The sequence below is a fragment of the Papio anubis genome, chromosome 11, assembly GCF_008728515.1.
Source record: "Papio anubis isolate 15944 chromosome 11, Panubis1.0, whole genome shotgun sequence".
NCBI classification, from domain to species: domain Eukaryota; kingdom Metazoa; phylum Chordata; class Mammalia; order Primates; family Cercopithecidae; genus Papio; species Papio anubis.
In genome coordinates, this window is record NC_044986.1 from 112,841,701 (window position 1) to 112,864,371 (window position 22,671).

The 22,671-nt window shown below is 42.0% G+C and overlaps 1 protein-coding gene across 3 annotated transcripts in view; it reads right to left on the reverse strand.

The window, feature by feature from the left end:
- Window positions 1-2,914: 2,914 nt before the first annotated feature.
- OPTN (optineurin) overlaps window positions 2,915-22,671 on the reverse strand; it is a 36,696-nt gene continuing 16,939 nt past the window's right edge. For all 3 annotated transcript variants that reach the window (XM_009213983.3, XM_009213984.3, XM_031652508.1), the window contains 9 exons: window positions 22,082-22,216; window positions 18,828-18,930; window positions 16,913-17,028; window positions 15,470-15,619; window positions 14,695-14,788; window positions 13,162-13,320; window positions 8,909-9,039; window positions 7,504-7,583; window positions 2,915-4,473 (listed from right to left, as the gene is read on the reverse strand). In XM_009213983.3, coding sequence (XP_009212247.1) covers window positions 4,352-4,473; window positions 7,504-7,583; window positions 8,909-9,039; window positions 13,162-13,320; window positions 14,695-14,788; window positions 15,470-15,619; window positions 16,913-17,028; window positions 18,828-18,930; window positions 22,082-22,216 — 1,090 coding nt within the window. In that variant the 3' untranslated portion in view covers window positions 2,915-4,351. The remainder of the gene's footprint in view (window positions 4,474-7,503; window positions 7,584-8,908; window positions 9,040-13,161; window positions 13,321-14,694; window positions 14,789-15,469; window positions 15,620-16,912; window positions 17,029-18,827; window positions 18,931-22,081; window positions 22,217-22,671) is intronic.

Consider the following 22,671-nt stretch of genomic DNA (forward strand, 5'->3'; position numbering starts at 1 on the left):
CAGATGTTCTGGCTTTTAAGGGGCTTATCAGGGAACTGGTTCTATCTCGCCCAACTTAGAGTTTTGACAGAACCTGGAATGCTCTAGAGAGAGACCTGGAGGCTGCTGAGAATAAGATAAGGAGTGCTGGATGGCTTGTGGCAGCTCCAGGGAATACGCAGTGCTGCAGGCAGACACCAGAAGGAACAAGAGGCTACAGATTCTGAAAAAAGAGACCAGCAAATCTACTTGAACATTTGCATGCACAGGTCTGGAGGGATGGATCTATGGAAGAGGTCTGGGAGATCCCAGAATCTCTAGCCAAGATGATCAGTAAAGATCTTTCCCTGTATGAAGTCAGTCCCTAAAGACTGGAAGACACAGTTGTTTTTCAAATACATGGATCCCAACACAAAATCACAAGACACATGAAGAAACATGTGAAAATATGGCCCAAAGAGGCAAATGAAATCTCTAGAGACTGATCCCAAGAACTAGAGGTCTATAGAGGAATAACCTGAAAAAAATTCAAAAGATGTTCAGTGAGCTCAGGAAAATGATGTATGAACAAAATGAGAGTATCCATAAAGAGAGAGTATAAAAAAGAACCAAACAGAAATGTTGGCAGTGAAGAATAAATTGAAAAATTTATTAGAGGGGTTCAACAGCAGATTTGACAAAGCAGAAGAAAGAGTAAACTCAGAGACAGGTTATCGGCAATGATCCAGTCAGTGGATCAAAAAGGAAAAATAATTTAAAAATGATAAAAGTCTAAGGAACTTCTGGGACACCAGTAAGTGGACCAATATAAACACTATGGGAATTTAAGAAGAAATAGAAAAAGGGACAGAAAGCTTCTTTTTTTTTTTTTTTTTGAGACGGAGTCTCGCTCTGTCGCCCAGGCGGGAGTGCAGTGGCCGGATCTCAGCTCCCGGGTTTACGCCATTCTCCTGCCTCAGCCTCCCGAGTAGCTGGGACTACAGGCGCCGCCACCTCGCCCGGCTAGTTTTTTGTATTTTTTAGTAGAGACGGGGTTTCACCGTGCTAGCCAGGATGGTCTCGATCTCCTGACCTCGTGATCCGCCCGTCTCGGCCTCCCAAAGTGCTGGGATTACAGGCTTGAGCCACCGCGCCCTGCCCAGAAAGCTTCTTTAAAAAAATAATGGCTCAAAATTTCCCAAATCTGGGGAAGAACACAGACATCCAGATTCGAGAATTCTGAAGGACTCCAACTAGAATGAACCCAAAGACATCCACACTGAGTCATTTCAAAATCAAAAAGCAACTTGTCACGAACAAGGGATCCTTCATAAAACAGTGGATTTCATAGCAGAAACCTTGCCAGATGGCCAGAAGGGAGTGAGATAATATATTCACAGTGCAGAAAGAGACAAACTGCCAAGTAAGACATACTATGTCCAGTCAAACTGTCCTTCAAAAATGAAAGAGAAATACAGACTTTCCTAGGCAAATAAAGCTCAGGGACTTCATCACCGCTTGATTTATCTTCAAGGGGAGAAAGGGATTCCTCTCACACCAATAATCCTAGCACTTTGGGAGGCTGAGGCGGGAGGACTGCTTGAGCCTAGAAATTTGAGACCAGCCTGAGAAGCATTGTGAGACCCCATTTCTACAAAAAAAAATTTAAAAAAACATTGCCTGTGGTGCCCGCTACTCAGGAGGATGATGGTTTATAAGAAATCTATTATTGTAGTAGCAAACAGCCCGGCCACTGGGCTAGGGGCACCCATGTTGCCTCTCTGTGATGTGGATTGGGTTAATGAAGAGGCTTGGTTTCAGATACCTTATACCACCCTCAAGCAGAGTCCCCATGGCTCTTCTACCTTATGTTTCCCAGGATAACACGAGAGTGTCGGCAAATGGAACGGTGCTCAGCAGGTGGAGGCATGGGACCAGGGGCCTGGGTTGGGGGTAGTAAGGGGAAAACGAGTGGCAAAGGCCTGATTTCCCAGGTGCTTTTGCTTGAAACCTTCATCCAGGAAGTTATGCTTTGAATGAGGGAGCTATGTTAAATGAAATAAGTCAGCTACAGAAGGAAAAATACTATGTAATTCCACTTATAGGAGGTATGTAAAGTAGTGAAACTCATAGAAGCAGAAAGGAGAGTGGTGGTTGCCAGGGACTGGGGAGGGGAGAATGGGGGCGCAGTTCAATGGGTGGAGAGTTTCATTCATGCAGGATGAAAAAGTTCTAGAGATCTGCTGAACAACAATGTACACACAGTTAACAATACCATCCAGGGTAGACACAAACTTGTTAAGAGTGTAATCTTCAACTATGTGTTTTTACCACACACAGACACAAAATTCCTAGGAGGTATAGTTAACTGGTCACATGGAACAGAGACTTTGAAGGGATATCAGACTAAATAAATGAGGTAAGATGTGCACAGAGTTTATAAGCTATTTTCCAAGCTGGAAACAACAGCTTTAATTTAAACTGACTACATGAAATTGCCTTCATTTGTAATTCTTCCAACTATTAAACAAACGATTTGGTCACAAGCTTAGTAAGTCCATTCATGTTATTATTTCAGAGCTGGATTGGCTGGATATTTCGACTTGAACAAAGTAAAAGGATTATGTCCAACAACTTTAAATGTGAAACCATTTGGTTTCCTTCTCTATTTAGGAGACTAAAGAAATGTATTTCCTCCAGTATAAGATGATAAGGGAAAAAATTTACATTAGAAACCATAACAAAGAAAAGTAAAAATGTCAGAGTTACTTTAGAAATGTCTTTAACAAATATTCTCCCATTCTCCCTGAGGTGTGATAGGGGACTCGTTTAATCGAAACTGCTGTTGAATTTGTATCATGTGTTCTCTTGGCATGAAGATATAATGAACTGTTTTGATTCTTATTGAAGTGTGTGTGTATAGTCAAGTTTGTCTAGGAGAGATTCTTAGGACAAATTTAAACAAAAGAGATCTTTTAATTTTCTCTTAAATGCTTTAGTGTCTCAATGCATAAATACACTGTTTACTTTTACAGCTGGTCCAGTGTTATTCACTCTTGGCAAATTGTAGACTTACAAAACAAGGCAAATCCCTACCTATTCACCTTCTCAGCAAGGATGACTTCTAATTCAAACAGCACATAATGGGCTCTAGTAAAGGGATTTGCTCATATTCATAGAACTAATGAAAGATATATGACTAAGTATTCAGCTTAAAGGAAGCCAACTGAGTTTAATACAGAAAATATACACATGATGATATTAATCATATATAAACAATGTAAAAGATTCATAAGCAAAATTTTATTTTGCAATCACTAATTCTTGTGATTATGAAGATATAACCTAACCTAGGAAGAAAATAGGCAGCTGTTCTTTTTAGAAATTAATTATCTACTCTACAAGCCCATAGGCCTGCAGGTACAATGAAAGAATGAAGGTAACTTCTTTATACTGTGAATGGGTAAAGAGATCCAGTGAGGTCAATGTTATCTATTTCATCGATGCCAATATTTTTTCACTTGTGGTGATATTAAGTAAAGGCTCACAGTGCCTCTGTGAAAACTTCGGTACAATTATTGTGGCTGCAAATAAAACTACAACATACACACATAACCTCCAATAGATCCATTTTAAATGAAGAAACATAACAATATAGTTCATTTTTTAAAATGCTTCAAAAACATTTTTCTTGATTAAATCTGTGGCCACTTCATTGTTCCTGCATCCCTAAAAGGTTCTTAAAATTAATCAGTGAGGTTTCTTCCATCTAACTACATGAACTTTGTCGCATGATGTCACATGCTAGCTAACTGCATAAGCAGTGCAGCTGCTGGCATCAACCAAACATAAAAAATACTAAAGTTATCATCAGAAGAGTGGTAGGTAAGGATTTTACTTTGCGAGTTGATAGAACTCCACCAAAGGTGTTCTACGTAGAACAGGTACATTTTCTTTTCTTTTCTTTTTTTTTTTTTTTGAGGCGGAGTTGCGCTCTGTCACCCAGGCTGGCGTGCAGCGGTGTCGTCTGGGCTCACTGCAACCTCCACTTCCCAGGTTCGAGCGATTCTCCTGCCTCAACCTCCCAAGTAGCTGGGACTACAGGCGTCCACCACCATGCTCGGCTAATTTTTGTAATTTTGGTAGAGACAGAGTTTCACCACGTTGGCCAGGCTGGTCTCAAACTCCTGACCCCAAGTGATCCACCCACCTCGGTCTCCCAAAGTGCTGGGATTACAGGCATGAGCCAGCGCACCCGGACTGTTTTCTTTCTTTTAAAACAATAATAATGAGGTAAAATATTTGAGTGAAAAACAAATAACACAGAAGGACAACTCTTGGAGGAAAAAATCTGACATTTACCAACAGTTTTGGGGAGGTGACGCATCAACACCTAAATGATGCAGTCCATCACGTGAATCTGTAGCGTGTCTATGTCAGGCAGAACCTCTCCACACTTGGGGCAGGAATGAATCGGAATATTCCGCTGTTGCTGCCAGTCCCTGTCCTCAGTTCCTGTGAGTAAGTAGGAAATGAAATATCATTCCATTAGTTCCATTTTGCAGGCAGTGTTGTTTGTTTCACTTGAAGAACAGACGGTGAGTTTTAACATCAGTTCAACTTTGTATTCAATATGTAGTGGGACATAAGCCCAGGTGTTTGGTCTTTAACTAAAGTCATCATGATGCATATAGAGAAAAATCTCTCCAAATGATACCTGCTTCCCTATTATTTTAGGATTTTTTTTTTTTCCTCCAAGACAGAGTCTCACTGTCATCCAGGCTGGAGTGCAGTGGCACGATCTTGGCTCACTGCAACCTCCGCCTCCCGGGTTCAAGTGATCCTCCTGCCTCGGCCTCCTGAGTAGCCGGGATTACAGGTGTGCACCACCACGCCCAGCTAATTTTTGTATTTTTAGTAGAGATGGAGTTTTGCCATGTTGGCCAGACTGGTCTTGAACTCCTGACCTCATGATCCGCCCACCTCGGCCTCCCAAAGTGCTGGGATTACTGGCATGAGCCACCGTGCCTGGCCTGCTTTAGGATTTTTTTTCTTTTCTTTTCTTTTTTTTTTCTTGACAGATGGAGTCTCACTCTGTCTCCCAGGCTAGAGTGCAGTGGCACAATTGTAGCTCACTGCAACCTCTAACTCCTGGGATCCAGTGACCCTCCTGCCTCAGCTTCCTGAATAGCTGGGACTATAGGCACATGCCACCACAGCAAGCTAGTTTTTAAAATTTTTGTAGGGATGGGATCTCACTATGTTGCCCAGGCTGGTTCTGAACTCCTGGCCTCAACTGATCCTCCCATCTCAATCTCCCATGTACCGGGATTGCAGGTGTATTGGTGCATTCTTTTATGATTTAAACTGTATTCCAGTTTCAAGGTATGTGAAAATACATGGTTTCAGTTCTAGGTACAGGACAATGCATGTTCTAGTAAATACTAGGATATCTGAGAGAAGAAAAGGGATAAATGAGGATATAAGCAAAAGAGGGAGGGAATGTGGAGAAAGAAATACACAGAGCCCAGGAGAGGTCTCCTAGAACAGAGTGTACCTTCCCAGAAGCAGAGGCAATCATCTCATTTGTTCAGCAGACACTTTTGAGTCCTCTGGGATGTATAGAGACACTGCCATGTGCTGGGAGACAGACGTGGTGGAGAAGCCGGGCAGGAGATGTGGCAGCAGTGGCGTGGCAAGGTGTTAGGCACGAGTGTTAGCCAGGTTAGGTGCAAGAGCGTCCATGGGAGAAAGGGAAGGGCCCCTAGTTTAGATCTCGGTGCAGGAAGTCCTCCTAGATGAGACCGATTAACTTGAGAGGGGCCTTGAGAATGAACAAGAGTTATCTACGTAAAGTTAACAAGGAGGAATGACGGAACAATGCACCCTGTCATTTCCCCAAGTTTTGGAGTAGTACTGAGGTTCAAGCCTCAATCACAGCATGTCTGAAATAAGCCCTGACTCTAGCTAAGTCCTGGATCCATATAAACTGCAGGAAATTATTTCTGGTTCCCAGGCATCTCTCTGTTCTGATCTTTCTGGACCAACGCAAACCATCTTGGTTTTTTGGTATCAGCATAGACTTTGGTTTGGCCCTCAAAATGTTTGTTTTTGGAGACAACCTTTATTTGCTTCTAAGTACATTACTTGGATGTAGTAACATGTATGAATATTTGAGATTGTGTTCAGCAGCCTTAAGAAGCATTTCTGAAGTTATATGTATTAATCATAAAGCATGATTTCTAAAGCAGGGAGCTTTCTAATCACCTCACTGCCAGAGAAGAGGGGTCAGGATCTGGGGCTGCCTCTGCTGTCTGACTCCTAGCATAAGCAGAGACTCTTGCACATCCTGAAGGACTCAAAAGTATCTGCTGAATAAATGAAACCATTGCCTCTGCTTCTGAGAAGGTACATTCTGTTCTGGGAGACCTCTCTGGGGTGGGTGGATCACCTAAGGTCAGGAGTTCGAGACCAGCCTGGCCAACATGGCGAAACTCTGTCTCAACTGAAAATACCAAAATTAGTCAGGCGTGGTGGCGTGCACCTGTAATCCCAGCTACTTGGGAGGCTGAGGCAGGAGAATCGCTAGAACCCGGGAGGTGGAGGTTGCAGTGATCCACGACCATGCCGCTGCACTCCAGCCTGGGCAAGAGAGTAGGACCCTGTCTCAAAATAAAAATAGAAATAAAAATAAAGTACTTAAATATCTACCTAGAACACAAAAACACCTGTAAAACAGCAGATCGGTACCAACATAGAGGAATAAAGTACTTTGGAAGTTCAAAATGGAAACAGTTCATGGAGATGGAGTTTGAAACAGATTTTAAAGATGGGGTAAGAAGTCACCGGAAAGAGACTGGAGGAAGACAGGAATATGCATAAGAAAAGGGCGTCTATGTGAAGGGCACAAATACAAGCAAATACAGGCTCTTAGGACAAGTTCAAGTTCAAGGGGATGATTCAGTCTGGCTAATATCTGTAAGAGAACAGAGGGAGACACGGTTTAAAAGTGTGGCTGTAGGCCGGGCACAGTGGCTTGCGCCTGTAATCCTGGTGCTTTGGGAGGCCGAGGCAGGCAGATCAGTTGAGGTCAGGAGTTCGAGACCAGCCTGGCCAACACGGTGAAATCCCATCTCTATTAAAAAAACAAAAATTAGCGGGGTGTGACAGTGCACACCTGTAATTCCAGCCACTCAGGAGGCTGAGGAAGGAGAATCGCTTGAACCCAGGAAGCAGAGGTTGCAGTGAGCCGAGATCTTGCCACTGCACTCCAGCCTGGACAACAGAACGAGATTCTGTCTCAAAAAAAAAAAAAAAAGAAACAGTGTGGCTGTGCCACGCACCCTCTGGCAGGGTGAAGGGTCTGGTCGGGATTTGGTGGGTAATGGAGGGAGATAGAAGAGCTGTGGAAATGAGACTGACGGGTGCTGTATTTTTGGTGCCTTGATTTGGAATCCATTGTAGAGAATGAAGTGGAAGTTTTCTTCAAGCATCTTTTTCATAGGATAGCTATTTCCTGGAAATCCAGGATCACACAGGACTTACCTCTTTGAACAAGGTAAGCCTGCTGGTCGGGGTCACTTGTTCTCGCCCCATGACGACTCTGCATCTCCATCAAGGACTGCCTGCCGGGATGAAAAGCAACACGACGTGTGATGTTCTACAACCCCGAAACATGACAACGGTGAGCAGACAGTCAACAGAAGTAGGGGAAAGAAGACTCAAACTACACTGCCAAGGTTCATAAAAACCAGACTAATTCTAGTGTTAAATACTATTGGCACTAGGAGACTACGTTGTGAAAGTAAATAATTACGGTTAAAAATATCAGGAAATAACCCAACTGTCATCAATAGGAAACTGATTAGAAAGAAGTGGCATACTTATGAATCAAAATACTCACAGCAATGAAGTATAATAAATTACATCCGCACATATCAACAGAGAGCTCAAAATCACAATATTATGTAAAGTAGGTTGGAAAACAATACCTATAGTGATCATTTTGTAACTTAAACACAGAGAAATCAATATTAGCTGGTTTTGAGATGAGATTTAAGGATGTGTGTATGTGATATGTAAAAGTATAAAACAGATGGGGAAGCTACCGACGAAATTCCTAACAGCACAAAGTAAAGGAAGAAAGGAATATAATGATGGATGGGGAACAAAGGAGACTTCAACTCCATCTACAACTCCCCTTTTCCTTTAATAAAAAAAAATACTTGAAGCAAATACAAGCAGCTGTCAATGCAGGATGGAGTACATAGTAGAGTCTGTTATTTTATTCTCTGTATTTTGCTGTGTTTTATAACTTTCTCAAAATAAATTTCTAAAAGTCAGAAGTAATTTTTGGCAGTATTTTTAAAAGTATATTCAGGAATTTAAAGTGCTATGAATATTTCATCCATGACAATGGCAAGATAAGCTCACCGGGATACTCAACATTATTGTTACAAGTGCATGATGGCACGCACTTGCAGTTCCAGCTACTCGGGAGGCTGAGGCACGAGGATCACCTGAGCCCAGGAAGCTGAGGCTGCAGTGAACCATGATCATGCCACTGCACTCCAGCCTGGGTGACAGGAGTGAGACCCTGCCTCAAAAAACAAAACAAAACAACACAACATTTTAAAAATCAAAATCCTTGCTTATCGAAAAGCAAGGAGCTTGATCAAGCTCCCACAAGTCTCTGTCAAGCTTTCCTGTAAGAAAAACTAAGTGTTGGGAACATGGTCACATGAGGCGTAAGTGAAGCAATTATTATTTATTTTTCAGACAGGGGACTCGCTCTGTCACCCAGGCTGGAGTGCAGTGGTGTGAACACAGCTCATTCAGCCTCAACTTATGCAGAGCTATTCTTATAGTTCAAATCAGGAGCGTCTTTGGACAGCCACCCCATCTCCAGCCATGCTGATGTGAGCTCTGGGTCCTCCTCTCTTTTCCTTACCTGCCTCCATCTTCGAAAGCATCATTCTCTTTCAGCAAAACTGCCAGCTGCAATGCCAGTTGCTCCTTTTCCTCATGAATCTTCTCTCTCGCTGCTCTTTCAGCATGAAAATCAGAACAGTAAACTTCCATCTGTTAGAGGAGAAAAAGATACAGAAGTTAGTACCTAGAGGAATGCAGATTCTCTATAGTGTTTATGCCATGAGGTGGTAGTGCTGTATCACAGATGCATCATCCTGTGAGAAAACAGTATAATGACCATGACTTTCCAGGTACATTCCAATAGCAGATACAAGTTGTGTTTGTGTGTGTGCTTTAAACACCACAAATCCTGCAACTGCACAGATATAGGTAGTTTAAATACTGTAGGTACCATTAATTCAGCAAAATTATCTGGACTTTTAGATAATAAACAATTCAGGATCAACTTAATACAGTAAATGGTTTATTCATTCTGCCAGGTGTATTTATGAAGGCTGGTCTTAAGCTAAATTTAAAAGAATAATCATCACAAATAGATGCTATTTATTAAATTCCAAACGTGTGAGGTCCTATGTTGGGTGCTTTACATTTACTATCTTACTTTACCTTAAGAAAAGTCCTGAGAATATAGAATTGCTATCCTCATTTTACAAACTTAACGGCTCTTCATCTTGGGAAAATTTGTTAAGCGGCCAAATCAGCATTTGAACCTGACAGAAGACCATTTCCCATGGACTTTTCCATATTCAATCCACGTCCCCTGTGTGGTCACCAGTCTCCTAAGATGGCTCCAGTGATCCTTGCCTCTTGGTATGCATCATCTTGTATGTTTCCCTCTCACAGTGAATAAGGCCAACCTCTGTAACCTCTAGGACACTGCAGAAGTGATGGTGTACGGCTTCTGAGACTAGGTCACAAAAGACACTGTCACTCCTTGCTCTCTGGTGGATCACTTGCTTTGGGGGAAGCTAGCTGCCATGACATGAGGGCACCCAAGCATCCCTCTGGAGGGGACCACATGGTGAGGAACTGAGGCCTCCTGCTGACAGCCGGGGCAACATGGCAAAACCTCATCTCTACTAAAAATACAAAAAATTAGCTGGGCATGATGGCATGCACTTGTAGTTCTAGCTACTCGGGAGGCTGAGGCACGAGGATCCCCTGAGCCCAGGAAATTCAGGCTGCAGTGAAGCACGATCATGCGACTGCACTCCAGCCTGGGTGACAGGAGTGCGACCCTGCCTCAAAACAAAACAAAACAACACATTTTAAAAATCAAATGATTGTTTTAAAATTATAAATAACAAAACACTTAATAGTGCTTTAATATTTAATGATGTCAGCTAACTGAGTGAACTGTTCCATTGGTATTGGAATTTAATACTAATTTTTAACTTTCCATGTTTAAAATTTGCTTTTCAAATTTGCTGGTTCTGAGATATAAATTATTATCTATTATTTTAAAAGTAAAATTAATAAAAATCTAAATATTCTATCAAAACTATAGTTACTTAAAAGTGTGTAATAAAGAGATCATTTTAAGGGATTTCCTGTCAATTGTGAGTGGTTCAGCATCTCACAGTGTCGGTGATGGATCACGGGTGTTTTGGAGTATGACTTAAATTTGATTTAGTCTCACTTCTATCACTTACTAGCTTTGAGCCAGTAAGAATAGAGTCTTTGTTTTGTCCATTCCTATATCCCCGGCAGTAAGAACAGTGTTTGACATATTATGAGTGCTCAAAAAAGGAGTTATTGGGCCAGGCACGGTGGCTCAGGCCTGTAATCCCAGCACTTTGGGAGGCCAAGGCGGGCGGATCACGAAGTCAGGAGATTGAGACCATCCTGGCTAACACGGTGAAACCCCGTCTCTACTAAAAAAAAGACAAAAAACTAGCCAGGTGTGGTGGTGGGCACCTGTAGTACCAGCTACTTGGGAGGCTGAGGCAGGAGGATGGCGTGAACCCAGGAGGCGGAGCTTGCAGTGAGCCGAGATCGCACCTCTGCACTCCAGCCTGGGTGACTGAGCAAGACTCCGTCTCAAGAAAAAAAAAAAGGAGTTATTGAATGAATGAGCAAGAGTATCCATCAAGAGAAAACAAATGTCTATGTCTAAAATGGGCGAAAATACATGACCGCAGAAGAGTGGAAGAACCCCATAACATGAGTTACCCAAGCAAGGAAATGCTCTGAAGAGCTGAGAATGCAGGCTGAGGTGCTATTAAAGCTGTAAGTACCAGTCAACTGCCTGCATTTCACAGGCATCAGCTACTCTGGGTAGTTGGTGATAATGAGTCTATACGTAGGGAATACCAAACTGCTGACATTAGTATATTAAAAAATAACATGTTTACCTTCATCAGATTGGCCAAGGTTTTTAAAATAATACAAGAATATGAGGACATAGGAGTACTTATCTTTTGGTGAGAGTATAATTTTGGTTAGGCATTTTTGGAAGACAGCTTGGCAATATTTATTTAACTGGAAAATGGACCTAACTTATGATCCAGCCATTCAATTTGATGCTGGCAAGGCACAGTGGTTCACGCTTGTAATCCCAGCACTTTGGGAGGCTGAGGTGGGCGGATCATGAGGTCAAGTGTTCGAGACCATCCTGGCCAACGTGGTGAAACCCCATCTCTACTAAAAATACAAAAATTAGCTGGACGTGGTGGCGCACGCCTGTAGTCCCAGGTACTCAGGAGGCTGAGGCAGGAGAATGGCTTGAAGCTGGGAGGTGGAGGCTGCAGTGAGCCGAGATCGTGCCACTGCACTCCAGCCTGGTGACAGAGCTAGACTCTGTCTCAAAAAAAAAAAAAAAAAAAAAAAAGAAGTTTGATGCGTTATAATAAGACAGCAGAGTACCAGAGCAAAGATATATGAGTAGATCAATAAAATAGAACACAAGCCAGAAACAGACTCATGCACATGTTGACACAAGTTATGATGAAGAGGGCAGCAGAGCACTTACGAAAAGATGGCTTAAATGGTACCAAGTTAACTGGATATTCATATAGGAAAAAAATATTTACCCTTACCTCACTTTCTATACACAAGAGCCAATTTAAAGTGGTTTGTACATCTTAATGTAAAAGGTAAAACAACAAATTTTTTAGAAGACAACAGAGGGAGTATCTTCCAGGCCTTGGAGTAATAAAAGTTTCTTAAACAGGACACAAAAAGTACTAATCATAAATGAGAAGGCTGATATCCTGGACTACCTTAAAACTAAGAACTTTTGTTCCTCAAATAACACCTTTAGGAGAGTGAAAAGGCAAAAATAACTGACAAGGGCTTATATGTGCAGTGTATACAGAAGTCATTACATTTTTTTAAAAAGCCAGGCCAGGCGCACTGGCTCATGCTTGTAATCCCAGCACTCTGGGAGGTGGAAGTGGGCGGATCACCTGAGGTCGGGAGTTTGAGACCAGCCTAGCCAACGTGGTGAAACCCCATCTCTATTAAAAATACAAAAATTAGCCGGGAATGTTGGCACGTGCCTGTAGTCCCAGCTACATGGGAGGCTGAGGCAGGAGAATCGCCTGAACCCAGGAGGCAGAGGTTACAGCGAGCCGAGATCACACCACTGCACTCCAGCCTGGGCGATAGAGCAAGACTGTCTCAAAAACTGAACCAAAAAAAAAAAAAAAAAAGAAAGAAAAAAAAATAGGCAGGCTTGATCAGGTACTTCACAAAAGAGGATACTTCAAAGGCCAAAAACACTTGAAAAAGGACTCATTCCCATTAGTCATCAGGGAAATGCAAATTAAATGAGATACCACTACATACCCCCCAGAGTGGTTAAAGGAAGACGACTGATAATAGAAGGGTTGGTAAGATGTAGAGCCATGAAAACTCTGTTGATGGGAGTGAAAACTGGCCCAGTCACTTTGGGAAATGGTTTGGCATCACCTGTTGAAAGTGAATAACATGCAAAGCCTATGATCCAGTGACTCCACTCCTAGGCGTGTAGCCAACAGAAATATAAAACATCCACATGTGAACAGAGCAACATGCACAGGAATGTCTTAGCAACATCAATCGTAATGCCACAGACTGGAAAGAATCCAACTAACTACCTATTAAATGCAGAATGGATAAGATCCACCGAACACTTTCCAAATGTTTCCATTTTAAAGTTTTCATACATTCATGGGTGAAAAAAAAAACAATAGAAAATTATAAACATTCTAAACACCATCGCTTTCCCATGCGAGAATATAGTCAGGGCTGGCCTCGCTCAGCTGGGGTTTCAGAAAGAAGGTGCCTCACCTGAGCCCTGAGGACGGTCATGGTTTCCAGGTCCTCCTCCTGCTTGGCAATAGTTTGCTTCATCTCATCCATTTGCAGCTGTTTGGAAGCCAGAGCCTTCTCTGCCAGTTCCAGTTTTTCACTCAGTTCCTTTAGCACTGCCCTGTCCACTTTTTCTGACTGAAAAAGAAACACTGCTTCTAGGAATGGTTTTGAAATAATTCTGCCTATTTCAGTAAAATATTAGAAAAAGGTTTATTTTTTTAATTATCAGCTCTGGCCGGGTGTGGTGGCTTATGCCTGGAATTGAGAGGCTGGAGTGGGAGGATCTTTGAGCCCAGGAGTGTGAGACAAGCCTGGGCAACATAGTAAGATCTGTCTCTGGGCAGGGGTGGGGGGGGGGGGGGGGGTGGGGGGGGTGGGGAAGATAGCACTAAAATCAGGGATACAATAACAAACTCCACTCTTGATAAGGCTGTGACTTGTTGATACTGTTATTTTTCCACTTGTTACTCTTTCTGCCTGAAGTCAGTGGAAAAAAGAAACATGTTTTAAATTTAAAATTATTAGGTCAAAGAGAGGAACACTACTCTATTAAATAAATAAGTGACAAACTGCTGGGCACGATGGCTCACACCTGTAATTCCAGCACTTTGGGAGGCTGAGGCACGTGGATTGCCTAAGCTCAGGAGTTCAAAACCATTCTGGGCAACATGGCAAAACTCCCTCTCTAAAATAAAATAAATGAAAAACAAAGAGTATATTTACAAGGCTAAAAATTCAGAGATTCCTTCTAATTCACAAGCTTCTGTGATCTCTAAACTATCACACCATGCTGGCATTATTACTAATTTATTTATTTAATTTTTTTCTTTTTTTAGAGACAGGTTCTCACTCTGTCCCAAAGGCTGGAGGGCAGTTGCGTGATCACAGCTCGCTGCAGCCTTGACCTCCTAGGCTCAAGTGATCCTCCTGCCTCGGCCTCCCAAGGAGCTGGGACCACAGGCACGAACATCACACTTGGTTAACTCTTTATTTTTTGTAGGGATAGGGCCTCCCTGTTGCCCAGGCTGGTCTCAGACTCCTGGATTCAAATGATCCCCCAGCCTCGGCCTCCCAAAGTGCCGGGATTACAGGCGTGAGCTACCACACCTGGCCCACTATTATGAATTTAAACTGCAGGCTGATGATTCCAGGGTCCCAAATTTACTGACAGCAGGCACGCTGGCCTTGCACAGTTCCACAAAACAGATGGCCCTTCCTACCCAGAGGAGCCCATGCTCTTAGCTCTCCTGCAAACCTACCCTTAGAAACACTAAGTGCTTAATCCCTGACCATAGGACGTTAACACTGTCTTCGTATGCAATAAAGCACATTACACATAAGTGGAACATCAGAAGGTATAAACCCTAGATGCAAGAAATAATGGTACACTGGAAAACAACCTTTGAAACCAGACTTAGTGAAGGATTCATGCAACTATTTTATATACAAAATCTTCAACAGTTTCTGTTCATTACTAGGCTATGGAAGTAATTTTTTTGCGGTGAATACCTCTTTTCTTGTTAGCTCCTCAATCGTTTTCAATGCATGATTATGTTCTTGAAGAAGCTTGTTGTGTGTCAACTGTAACATGGCTAATTTGGACCTATTAAAAAAGATATAAAAAAATGGAATCCTGGGGAAAATGTCATAGAAACTTATAGTTTTGCCTCCCAACCTTCTGAACACTCAAGTAGAAAAATCTCGCCTACCTTTATCATCCCACCACCTACTAGCATTTCTTACTCTCAAAAAAAAAATTTTTCTGAAAGATCAAGACAGAGTGCAAACAATCAGCATCATTTTATTATGACAACACTTTTTTTTTTTTTTTTGAGACGGAGTCTCGCTCTGTCATCCAGGCTGGAGTGCAGTGGCCGGATCTCAGCTCACTGCAAGCTCCGCCTCCCGGGTTCACGCCATTCTCCTACCTCAGCCTCCCGAGTAGCTGGGACTACAGGCGCCTGCCACCTCGCCCGGCTAAGTTTTTGTATTTTTAGTAGAGACGGGGTTTCACTGTGTTAGCCAGGATGGTCTCGATCTCCTGACCTCGTGATCCGCCCGTCTCGGCCTCCCAAAGTGCTGGGATTACAGGCTTGAGCCACCGCGCCTGGCCTATGACAACACTTTTAAGCTTTATCCCCTCTGAGAAGTCTCCTAGGACTCCTTCAGATAAGTGAAAAAGAAATTTTTAAAAATTGATTCTCAAATCCGAATTCCAATCCGTATAAAAAGGCGAGTCTCCCTCCTCTGCCCCGTCGCCGCCCTTCTGACTCGGCATACTCACTTTTCATCCTCCGTTTTAGCCTGTTCCATTTTGATTTCCGAGAGCATGCTTTCCACTTGTAGCTCTAACTTTTTGTTAGTATAAACAAGCTCTTGCTTTTCATTCAACTCTGATGGAGTTGCAGAATTTTTCCTTTCAAGGGCCTGACACCTAAGAAAGGTCAAGGTTTCATGAGGATAAACAAGGCTCCTTGCTGACTCAGTGGCTTTTAAACAAATCCCAAGGTTATGTACAATACAAGAATTTTAGGGCTGTAGGGTTTATGAATGCAAAATAAAATACATAATCCTCCTTGCTTCTTTACTAGACCTGACCATATTTCTGAACCCTTACGCCTAAACATCAAAAAGTACAGATCTAAGCTCACACGCAGTACTGTCCTCTTTGAATAATTGTTTTAACTAGTCATACAGATACATCTTTAGTATTTAAACACAGACCAGAGTAGTAATTAGCTAAAGGTGCTTCTCATGTAGTGATGCATAGATATCTTTTATATTAAAAAAAAAGTTACAGGTTCTGTCCATTGCAAAGACTTTAGTTTCTGACAAAGATTCAGTAAGGGAAAAAGGAAGTTCCCCTAAGTCTTCTTAAAGATCAGAAAGAGAATTTCAATATAATACAAATAAATGACAGTTACGCACAAAGCATTAATGCCCAGCGCATTAGACATACCATTTAACACAATGTATATAGAAGAAATTAGAACACACAATTTCCAAATGACAAGACAGGCGCAGAGAAGTGAAATAAATACCTTGCCCAACACAAATAAGTTGTAGACCCACATGTCAAATCTAGGTCTGTTTGTCCAAAGTCCTTAGTTGTAGCTGCCACGTTACCATAATACTACAGAGTGTTGGGAATTATAACCTCAAGAAAACACACACGCCTCCGTATTGGGCTAGAAACATGTTTGCCAATGAATCCAATCGAACAACATCAACTTAGGTTTGCTAAGTTTTGGGTAACTTCTTACATCAAGAGAAACAAGCAAATGCCAAACTCTCAATCTACATGTTAGCCTGAAATAATTAACTGATTGAAATGATGAATTGAAATTGACCTTTTTCCAAATAAATAAATGTCACTCAAGATCTTTATGCTCTTTTCATCTTTCTTTATGCTTATTCACGTCACTGTCCTCGGCTTAAGTCAAAAACAGGAAAATTAGCTCACAGCTTTGTAGAGATCTCACACAAGCTCCTACATTTAACAAATACCCCTAAGAGGTAGAATTCAAGTTCTCCAGTCCCCATCCCCTCATATTACAGGTATTTCATGTTCACACATTAACTGGAACATTAGTATTTTCTGAATTCATATTTTAATTAGGTGTCTGTTTTTCTTTTAGTTATAACATAGTAAAAAAATCTCTGTTTTTAGTATACTTTGTAAAAATGTGTATTTCAAAGGAGGATAAAACTGCTCTCGCATTCTTACTTTTCTTGAAGTCTCTTCTTCATTAGCTCGGCTTCACTGAGTTTTGTATGAGCCTCTTGAAGCTCCTTAAACAGAGATGTCACCTGAAGGTTCAATGCTTCCACTTCGCTTCCAATCTATCATATGGGAAATTCCAAACATATGTAGACAATTATCATCAGAGATTAAACAAACCTCTTTGGGAGAAAACAGTCTGAGCCATTAGCAGCCAATTAAGCCTGGTTGGTGAACTGATTCAACTTTGACAATACCCCAAACATCGTGTAGGAAAAGAATGTTTTGGATACTTGGTACTTAGTTTGCTAAGCTTTGGGTAACTTCTGTTTCCTAATAAAGCATGAACTAATCAATTTGGATGCACTGTGATAATGACTTTACCGCTATTAAAATGAACCCTGGCCAGGCGCGGTGGCTCACGCCTGTAATCCCAGCACTTTGGGAGGCTGAGGCGGGTGGATCACAAGTTCAGGAGATTGAGACCATCCCAGCTAACACGGTGAAACCCAGTCTCTACTAAAACTATAAAAAATTAGCCGGGCATGGTGGTGGTCACCTGTAGTCCCAGCTACTCGGGAGGCTGAGGCAAGAGAATGGTGTGAACCTGGAAGGCGGAGCTTGCAGTGAGCTGAGATCGCGCCACGGCACTCCAGCCTGGGCGACAGAGCGAGACTCCGTTTCCAAAAAAAACCTTATTCCAGGTTCAGAGATCACAGACCACAGAGGTGTCAAAGCACAGTCCTATCTATCCAGCTAACAACTTGCCCCCATACTCCCTTTCCAGCGTATGTTTCTAGTTTACTCAACTATTTTTGTTGTGCAGTCTTTTTCCTGGAAGCTCTATAATTTTTGTAGATGAGTTTCTGATGCCTTGAAAGACCACACTTCCCTGCTACTGGCTGCTGAATTAGTTTTAGTCAAACAGAGAACTATTATTCACTGGTGGTCTCTTCATCTGTTTTCTAAATGTTCTCTCTCCTTTCAACAGTAAGGTCTCAATCTCCTGGCATATGGTAGGCATTCAACATACATATTTGTTGAATAAATTAATTACCTAAAGTGAGTATTTTATGTAAATGCCTTTCACGTGCGCCACTATGGCCATCAACCTTCACGGCTTCATTAACTTCCCTAAGCTGAAGACTCTGCAGACTCAAAGGCACCTCTCAATTACCAGACAACACTGAACAAGACAACACTGAACCTTTCTCTTTCGAACTACTTTATTCAAACCAGTAAAGGGATAGAACCCAAATCTTTCAATTCTCCCTCACATTTCTGAGTCATATCCTCAAATTATCTCGTTATAAAGTGGACAAAATTCCTTTTTCATACAGTAGGCTTCTTCATTGAAGGACTGAGGAGAAGAAATCAGTCAAGAAGAGACATAGGAAATGGTTTTGTAGAATACTGATAGAAATACATCTCGCAGTCAGGCGCGGTGGCTCACGTCTGTAATCCCAGCACTCTGTGAGGCTGAGGTGGGAGGATCACGAGGTCAAGAGATCGAGACCATCCTGACCAACATGGTGAAACCCTGTCTCTATTAAAAATACAAAAATTAGCCGGGCATGGTGGCAGGTGCCTGTAATCCCAGCTAGTTGAGAGGCTGAGGCAGGAGAACTGCTTGGACCCGAGAAGTGGAGGTTGCAGTGAGCTGAGATCGTGCCACTGCATTCCAGCCTGGTGACAGAGTCTCACTCTGTCTCAAAAAAAAAAAAAAAAAAAAGAAATACATCTTGCTACAATTGACACAGACCAGGACAAGGAAATATAAAAGGAATAGATAGATAATATTCAACATCAACATGATTTCTACATTTCTAAAGCAAATAACACATCATGAGATTTGAATTCAGTGGCTGGACTATTCTTGTGTGTGTGGGTGTGACAGTGGCCGTGGAATCTTAGGACTCACAGTCTCTGGGCCTTTCTCTTCCTCGTTCTCTTTCTCTGTGCTCCCCTCTGTCTGGGTTTCAATCTCAGAGCGATTACTTGCTTTCTTTTCAAAATCTGAAACTCTGGAAAATCACAGAAGGTAGAAAAGTTACTTTCTCCTTGGCTTTAAGAGAAATAGCAATTACAGAAGCACTAAAAAGAACATTGTTTACAACTGGGATAAAGGATCAGGGGTTTTCAAAATCTCTACACATTCACTATATTAGCATTAGTTTTATTTTTCATCCTAAAATTGGCTAGAATTGATTCACAGATGAATACACACAGAGGTAAAAGGCAATTGTAACTCATCTTGAACACCATCTGTTTTCATGGAACTGTACTATACAGCAATGTTTTTGAAATTGTTTTTGTGTGTGTTTACACACGTGGATGCATGTGTTTTCCATGAACATGGTATCTCATTTATAAGAATTCAGTAGAGAAGGAAAGACTTTTCCTTTTAGGACATAGCTAAGTTTAAAAGTCACTGAATAAACAACAACAAAAAAAGTAACACCATTCTTAACACCAAATCATAACCACAGGAAGCCATCCCAATCCAAATGAAACAAGAGAGACTGTGGTTAACGATAATGGGTTGAATGTATGCATATAATTTTTTTCCCAGCCCAAACTCTACTAAAAGGACTTTCAAAAAGCCATGTGCCTACAGGACCAAAGGAAAAGGGAGAGGAAATAATAGTAGGAAAATATGGAATGGAAAGTAGGAATAGGTCTGAGTGGGGCCTTACCAGCCCAAGAAGGCCAACCTTTGAGCCAACAGTAGGGAGAGCCAAGAAGCAACCAGATTCACAATGTGGGAACTCCAGGACATTCAAGCATGAGTGACACCAGGAACCTCTGAAAGTGATGACAAAGGTGGGGCCTTAGCTTTCCCCCTAAGATTAGGAACAAGACAAGGATGCCTGCTCTCTACATTTCTATTTAACACTTTTTTTTTGTTTGTTTTGACAGGATAATCAGGTAAGAAAAAGAAGTAAAAGGCATTCATACTGGAAAAGAAGAAGCAAGTCTATCTCTGCAGATGACACAATCCTGAAGATGGCAATTCTCCCCAAATGCTTTGGGGATACAATGCAATCCCTAGTAAAACCCCAGCTGGCTTTTTTCACAAATTAACAAGCTGATCCTAAAATTCTTATGGAACAGCAAAGAACCCAGAAGAGCCAACAGTCTTTAAAAAGAAAAACAAAGTTGGAAGGCACACACTTCCTCATATGGTTAGGCTGTGTGTCCCCACCCAGATCTCATCTTGAATTGTAATCTCCATAATCCCTGTGTGTCAAGGGAGAGACCAGGAGGAGGTAACTGAATCATAGGGGCAGGGTCCCCCATGCTGTTCTCGTGATAGTGAGTGAGTTCTCACAAGATCTGATGGTTTTATAAATGTGTGGTAGGGCCTCCTGTGTTCCTTCTCCTTCCTGCCGCCTTGAGAAGCAGGTGCCTTGCTTCCCCTTCGCGTTCTGCCAGGATTGTAAGTTTCCCAAGGCCTCCCCAGCCATGCTGAACTGTGAGTCAGTTAAACCTCTTTCTTTTATAAATTACCCAGTCTCAGGCGGTTCTTTATAGCAGTATGAAAACGGGCTAATACACTTCCTGATTTCAAAACTTACTACAAAGCTATAGTACTCAAGACATTGTGGTGCTGGCATAAAGACAGACATATAGATCAATGAAACAGAACTGAGAGTCTAATGAAGTTGGACTCCTATATCACAACATACATGGAAACAAACTCAAAATGGACCACAGGCTTAAATGTCAGAGATAAAACTACAAAATTCTTTTTTTTTTTTTGAGACGGAGTCTAGCTCTGTCTCCCAGGCTGAAGTGCAGTGGCGCGATCTCCGCCCACTGCAAGTTCCGCCTCCCGGGTTCACGCCATTCTCCTGCCTCAGCCTCCCGAGTAGCTGGGACTACAGGCGCCCGCCACCTCGCCCGGCTAGTTTTTTGTATTTTTTTATTAGAGACGGGGTTTCACCGTGTTAGACAGGATGGCCTTGATCTCCTGACCTTGTGATCCGCCCGCTCGGCCTCCCAGAGTGTTGGGATTACAGGCGTGAGCCACCGCGCCTGGCTAAAACTACAAAATTCTTAAGAGAAAATATAGGAGTAAATCTTCGTGACCTTGGGTTAGGCAACAGAGTCTCAGATGGGACATCAAAAGCACAGGTGACAAAAGAAAAAGGAGATAAATTGTATTACATCAAAATAAAAACAAATGTGCTGCAAATGATAACATCAAGTGAAAAGATGATCCATGGAATGGGAGAAAATAGTTGCAGATCGTATATTTAATAAGGGACTTGTATCCAGCATGTAAAATGAACTCTTATAATTCCACATAAAAAGACAAATAACCGAATTTTTTAAAATGGGCAAAGGCTCTGAAGAGACTTTTCTCCAAAGCAAACAAACAGTCAACATGAAAAGATGCTCAACATCACTGTCACTAGGGAAATACAAATCAGAACTATGAGATACCAATTCACGTCCACTAGGATGGCTGAAGTCAACGTGAAAGACAGTGAGAAACAAGCATTGGTATGGACGTGGAGAAAGTGAATGCTCATACACTGCTGGTGGGAATGTGAAATGGCACAGCTGCTTTGGAAAATGATTTGCTGGTTCCTTAGAATATGAAATAGAGGTTCCACATGACCCAGCAATTCCACCCGTAATGATACACCCCAGAGAATTAAAAACACATGTCCAAGCAAAAACCTGTACATAATGTTCACAGCAGCATTATTTATAATAGGTAAAAAGTAGCAACAACCCTAATGTTTATCAACTGATGAATGAATGAACAAAATGTTGTATATATGGACAATGGAAGGTTATTCAGCAAGGAAAAGGAAGTACTGATACATGCTACATTGTAGATGAACCTCAAAAACATTATGTTAAGTGAAAGATGCCAGTCACAACAGAGCACAGACTGTATAATTCCATTTATATGAAATGTCCAGAATGGCCAAGTCTATAGAGACAGAAAGCACGTTGCTTGGAGGAGCAAACAGTGAGTGCCATTTGGGGGAGAAAATGTTCTAAAATTATATTGTAGTAACAGTGGTTGCACAATCCTGGGAATATTCTAAAAAACACTGAAATGTATACTTTAAATGGGTGAACTGTATGGTATCTTAATTATACTTCAGTAAAGCCGTTTTAAAAAAAACACATATTTCAAGTTAAGCGATTTCATACCTTTCTTTGGCCTCCTTGAGTGCAATTTCAAGTCTCTCCACCTTCTGATTCCCTTCCCTTAGGCACAGCAGGAGCTGGCTCACAGTTAACTCCTCATGTTCCAAGTAATTCTTGGCCCCCTCTGCAGATCTGCTCCTATATTTAGACAATGCCATGGTCAGTATAAAGGTTAAAAGGTTTTCATCAGAAAAATACCAAAGCCTAAGAACAGAGTAACCCAATATAACTGGGACCAGCTTAAAGGAACTGCTTTCCAGAACATTCTCCAACTAATTCTCAACTAGTGAACAAGCACAGCTGGTCCTGGGACCCCCAGTGCCAAGCTCCTCCATGCTTCCTAGGGAAGGTGTGGAGACTCAGTGAGGCTCTGGAGAGGCCAGCCTTACACTGCACACACCCACTTCCTCCAAACAGTCACTGTGTACCTGACACCAGACCACAAAACCCACGGAACAGTTCAGCAGAAGCAGCCGTGGCTGAAGGTGGCAAGCCTTCCAGAGATCTAGTCTCAAAGGGGACTGCAGTCAGACAAAAGATAAAGGCACATTGTACAGACCACTGGCCTTTCTCCAAGTTAACAGAGACCATCA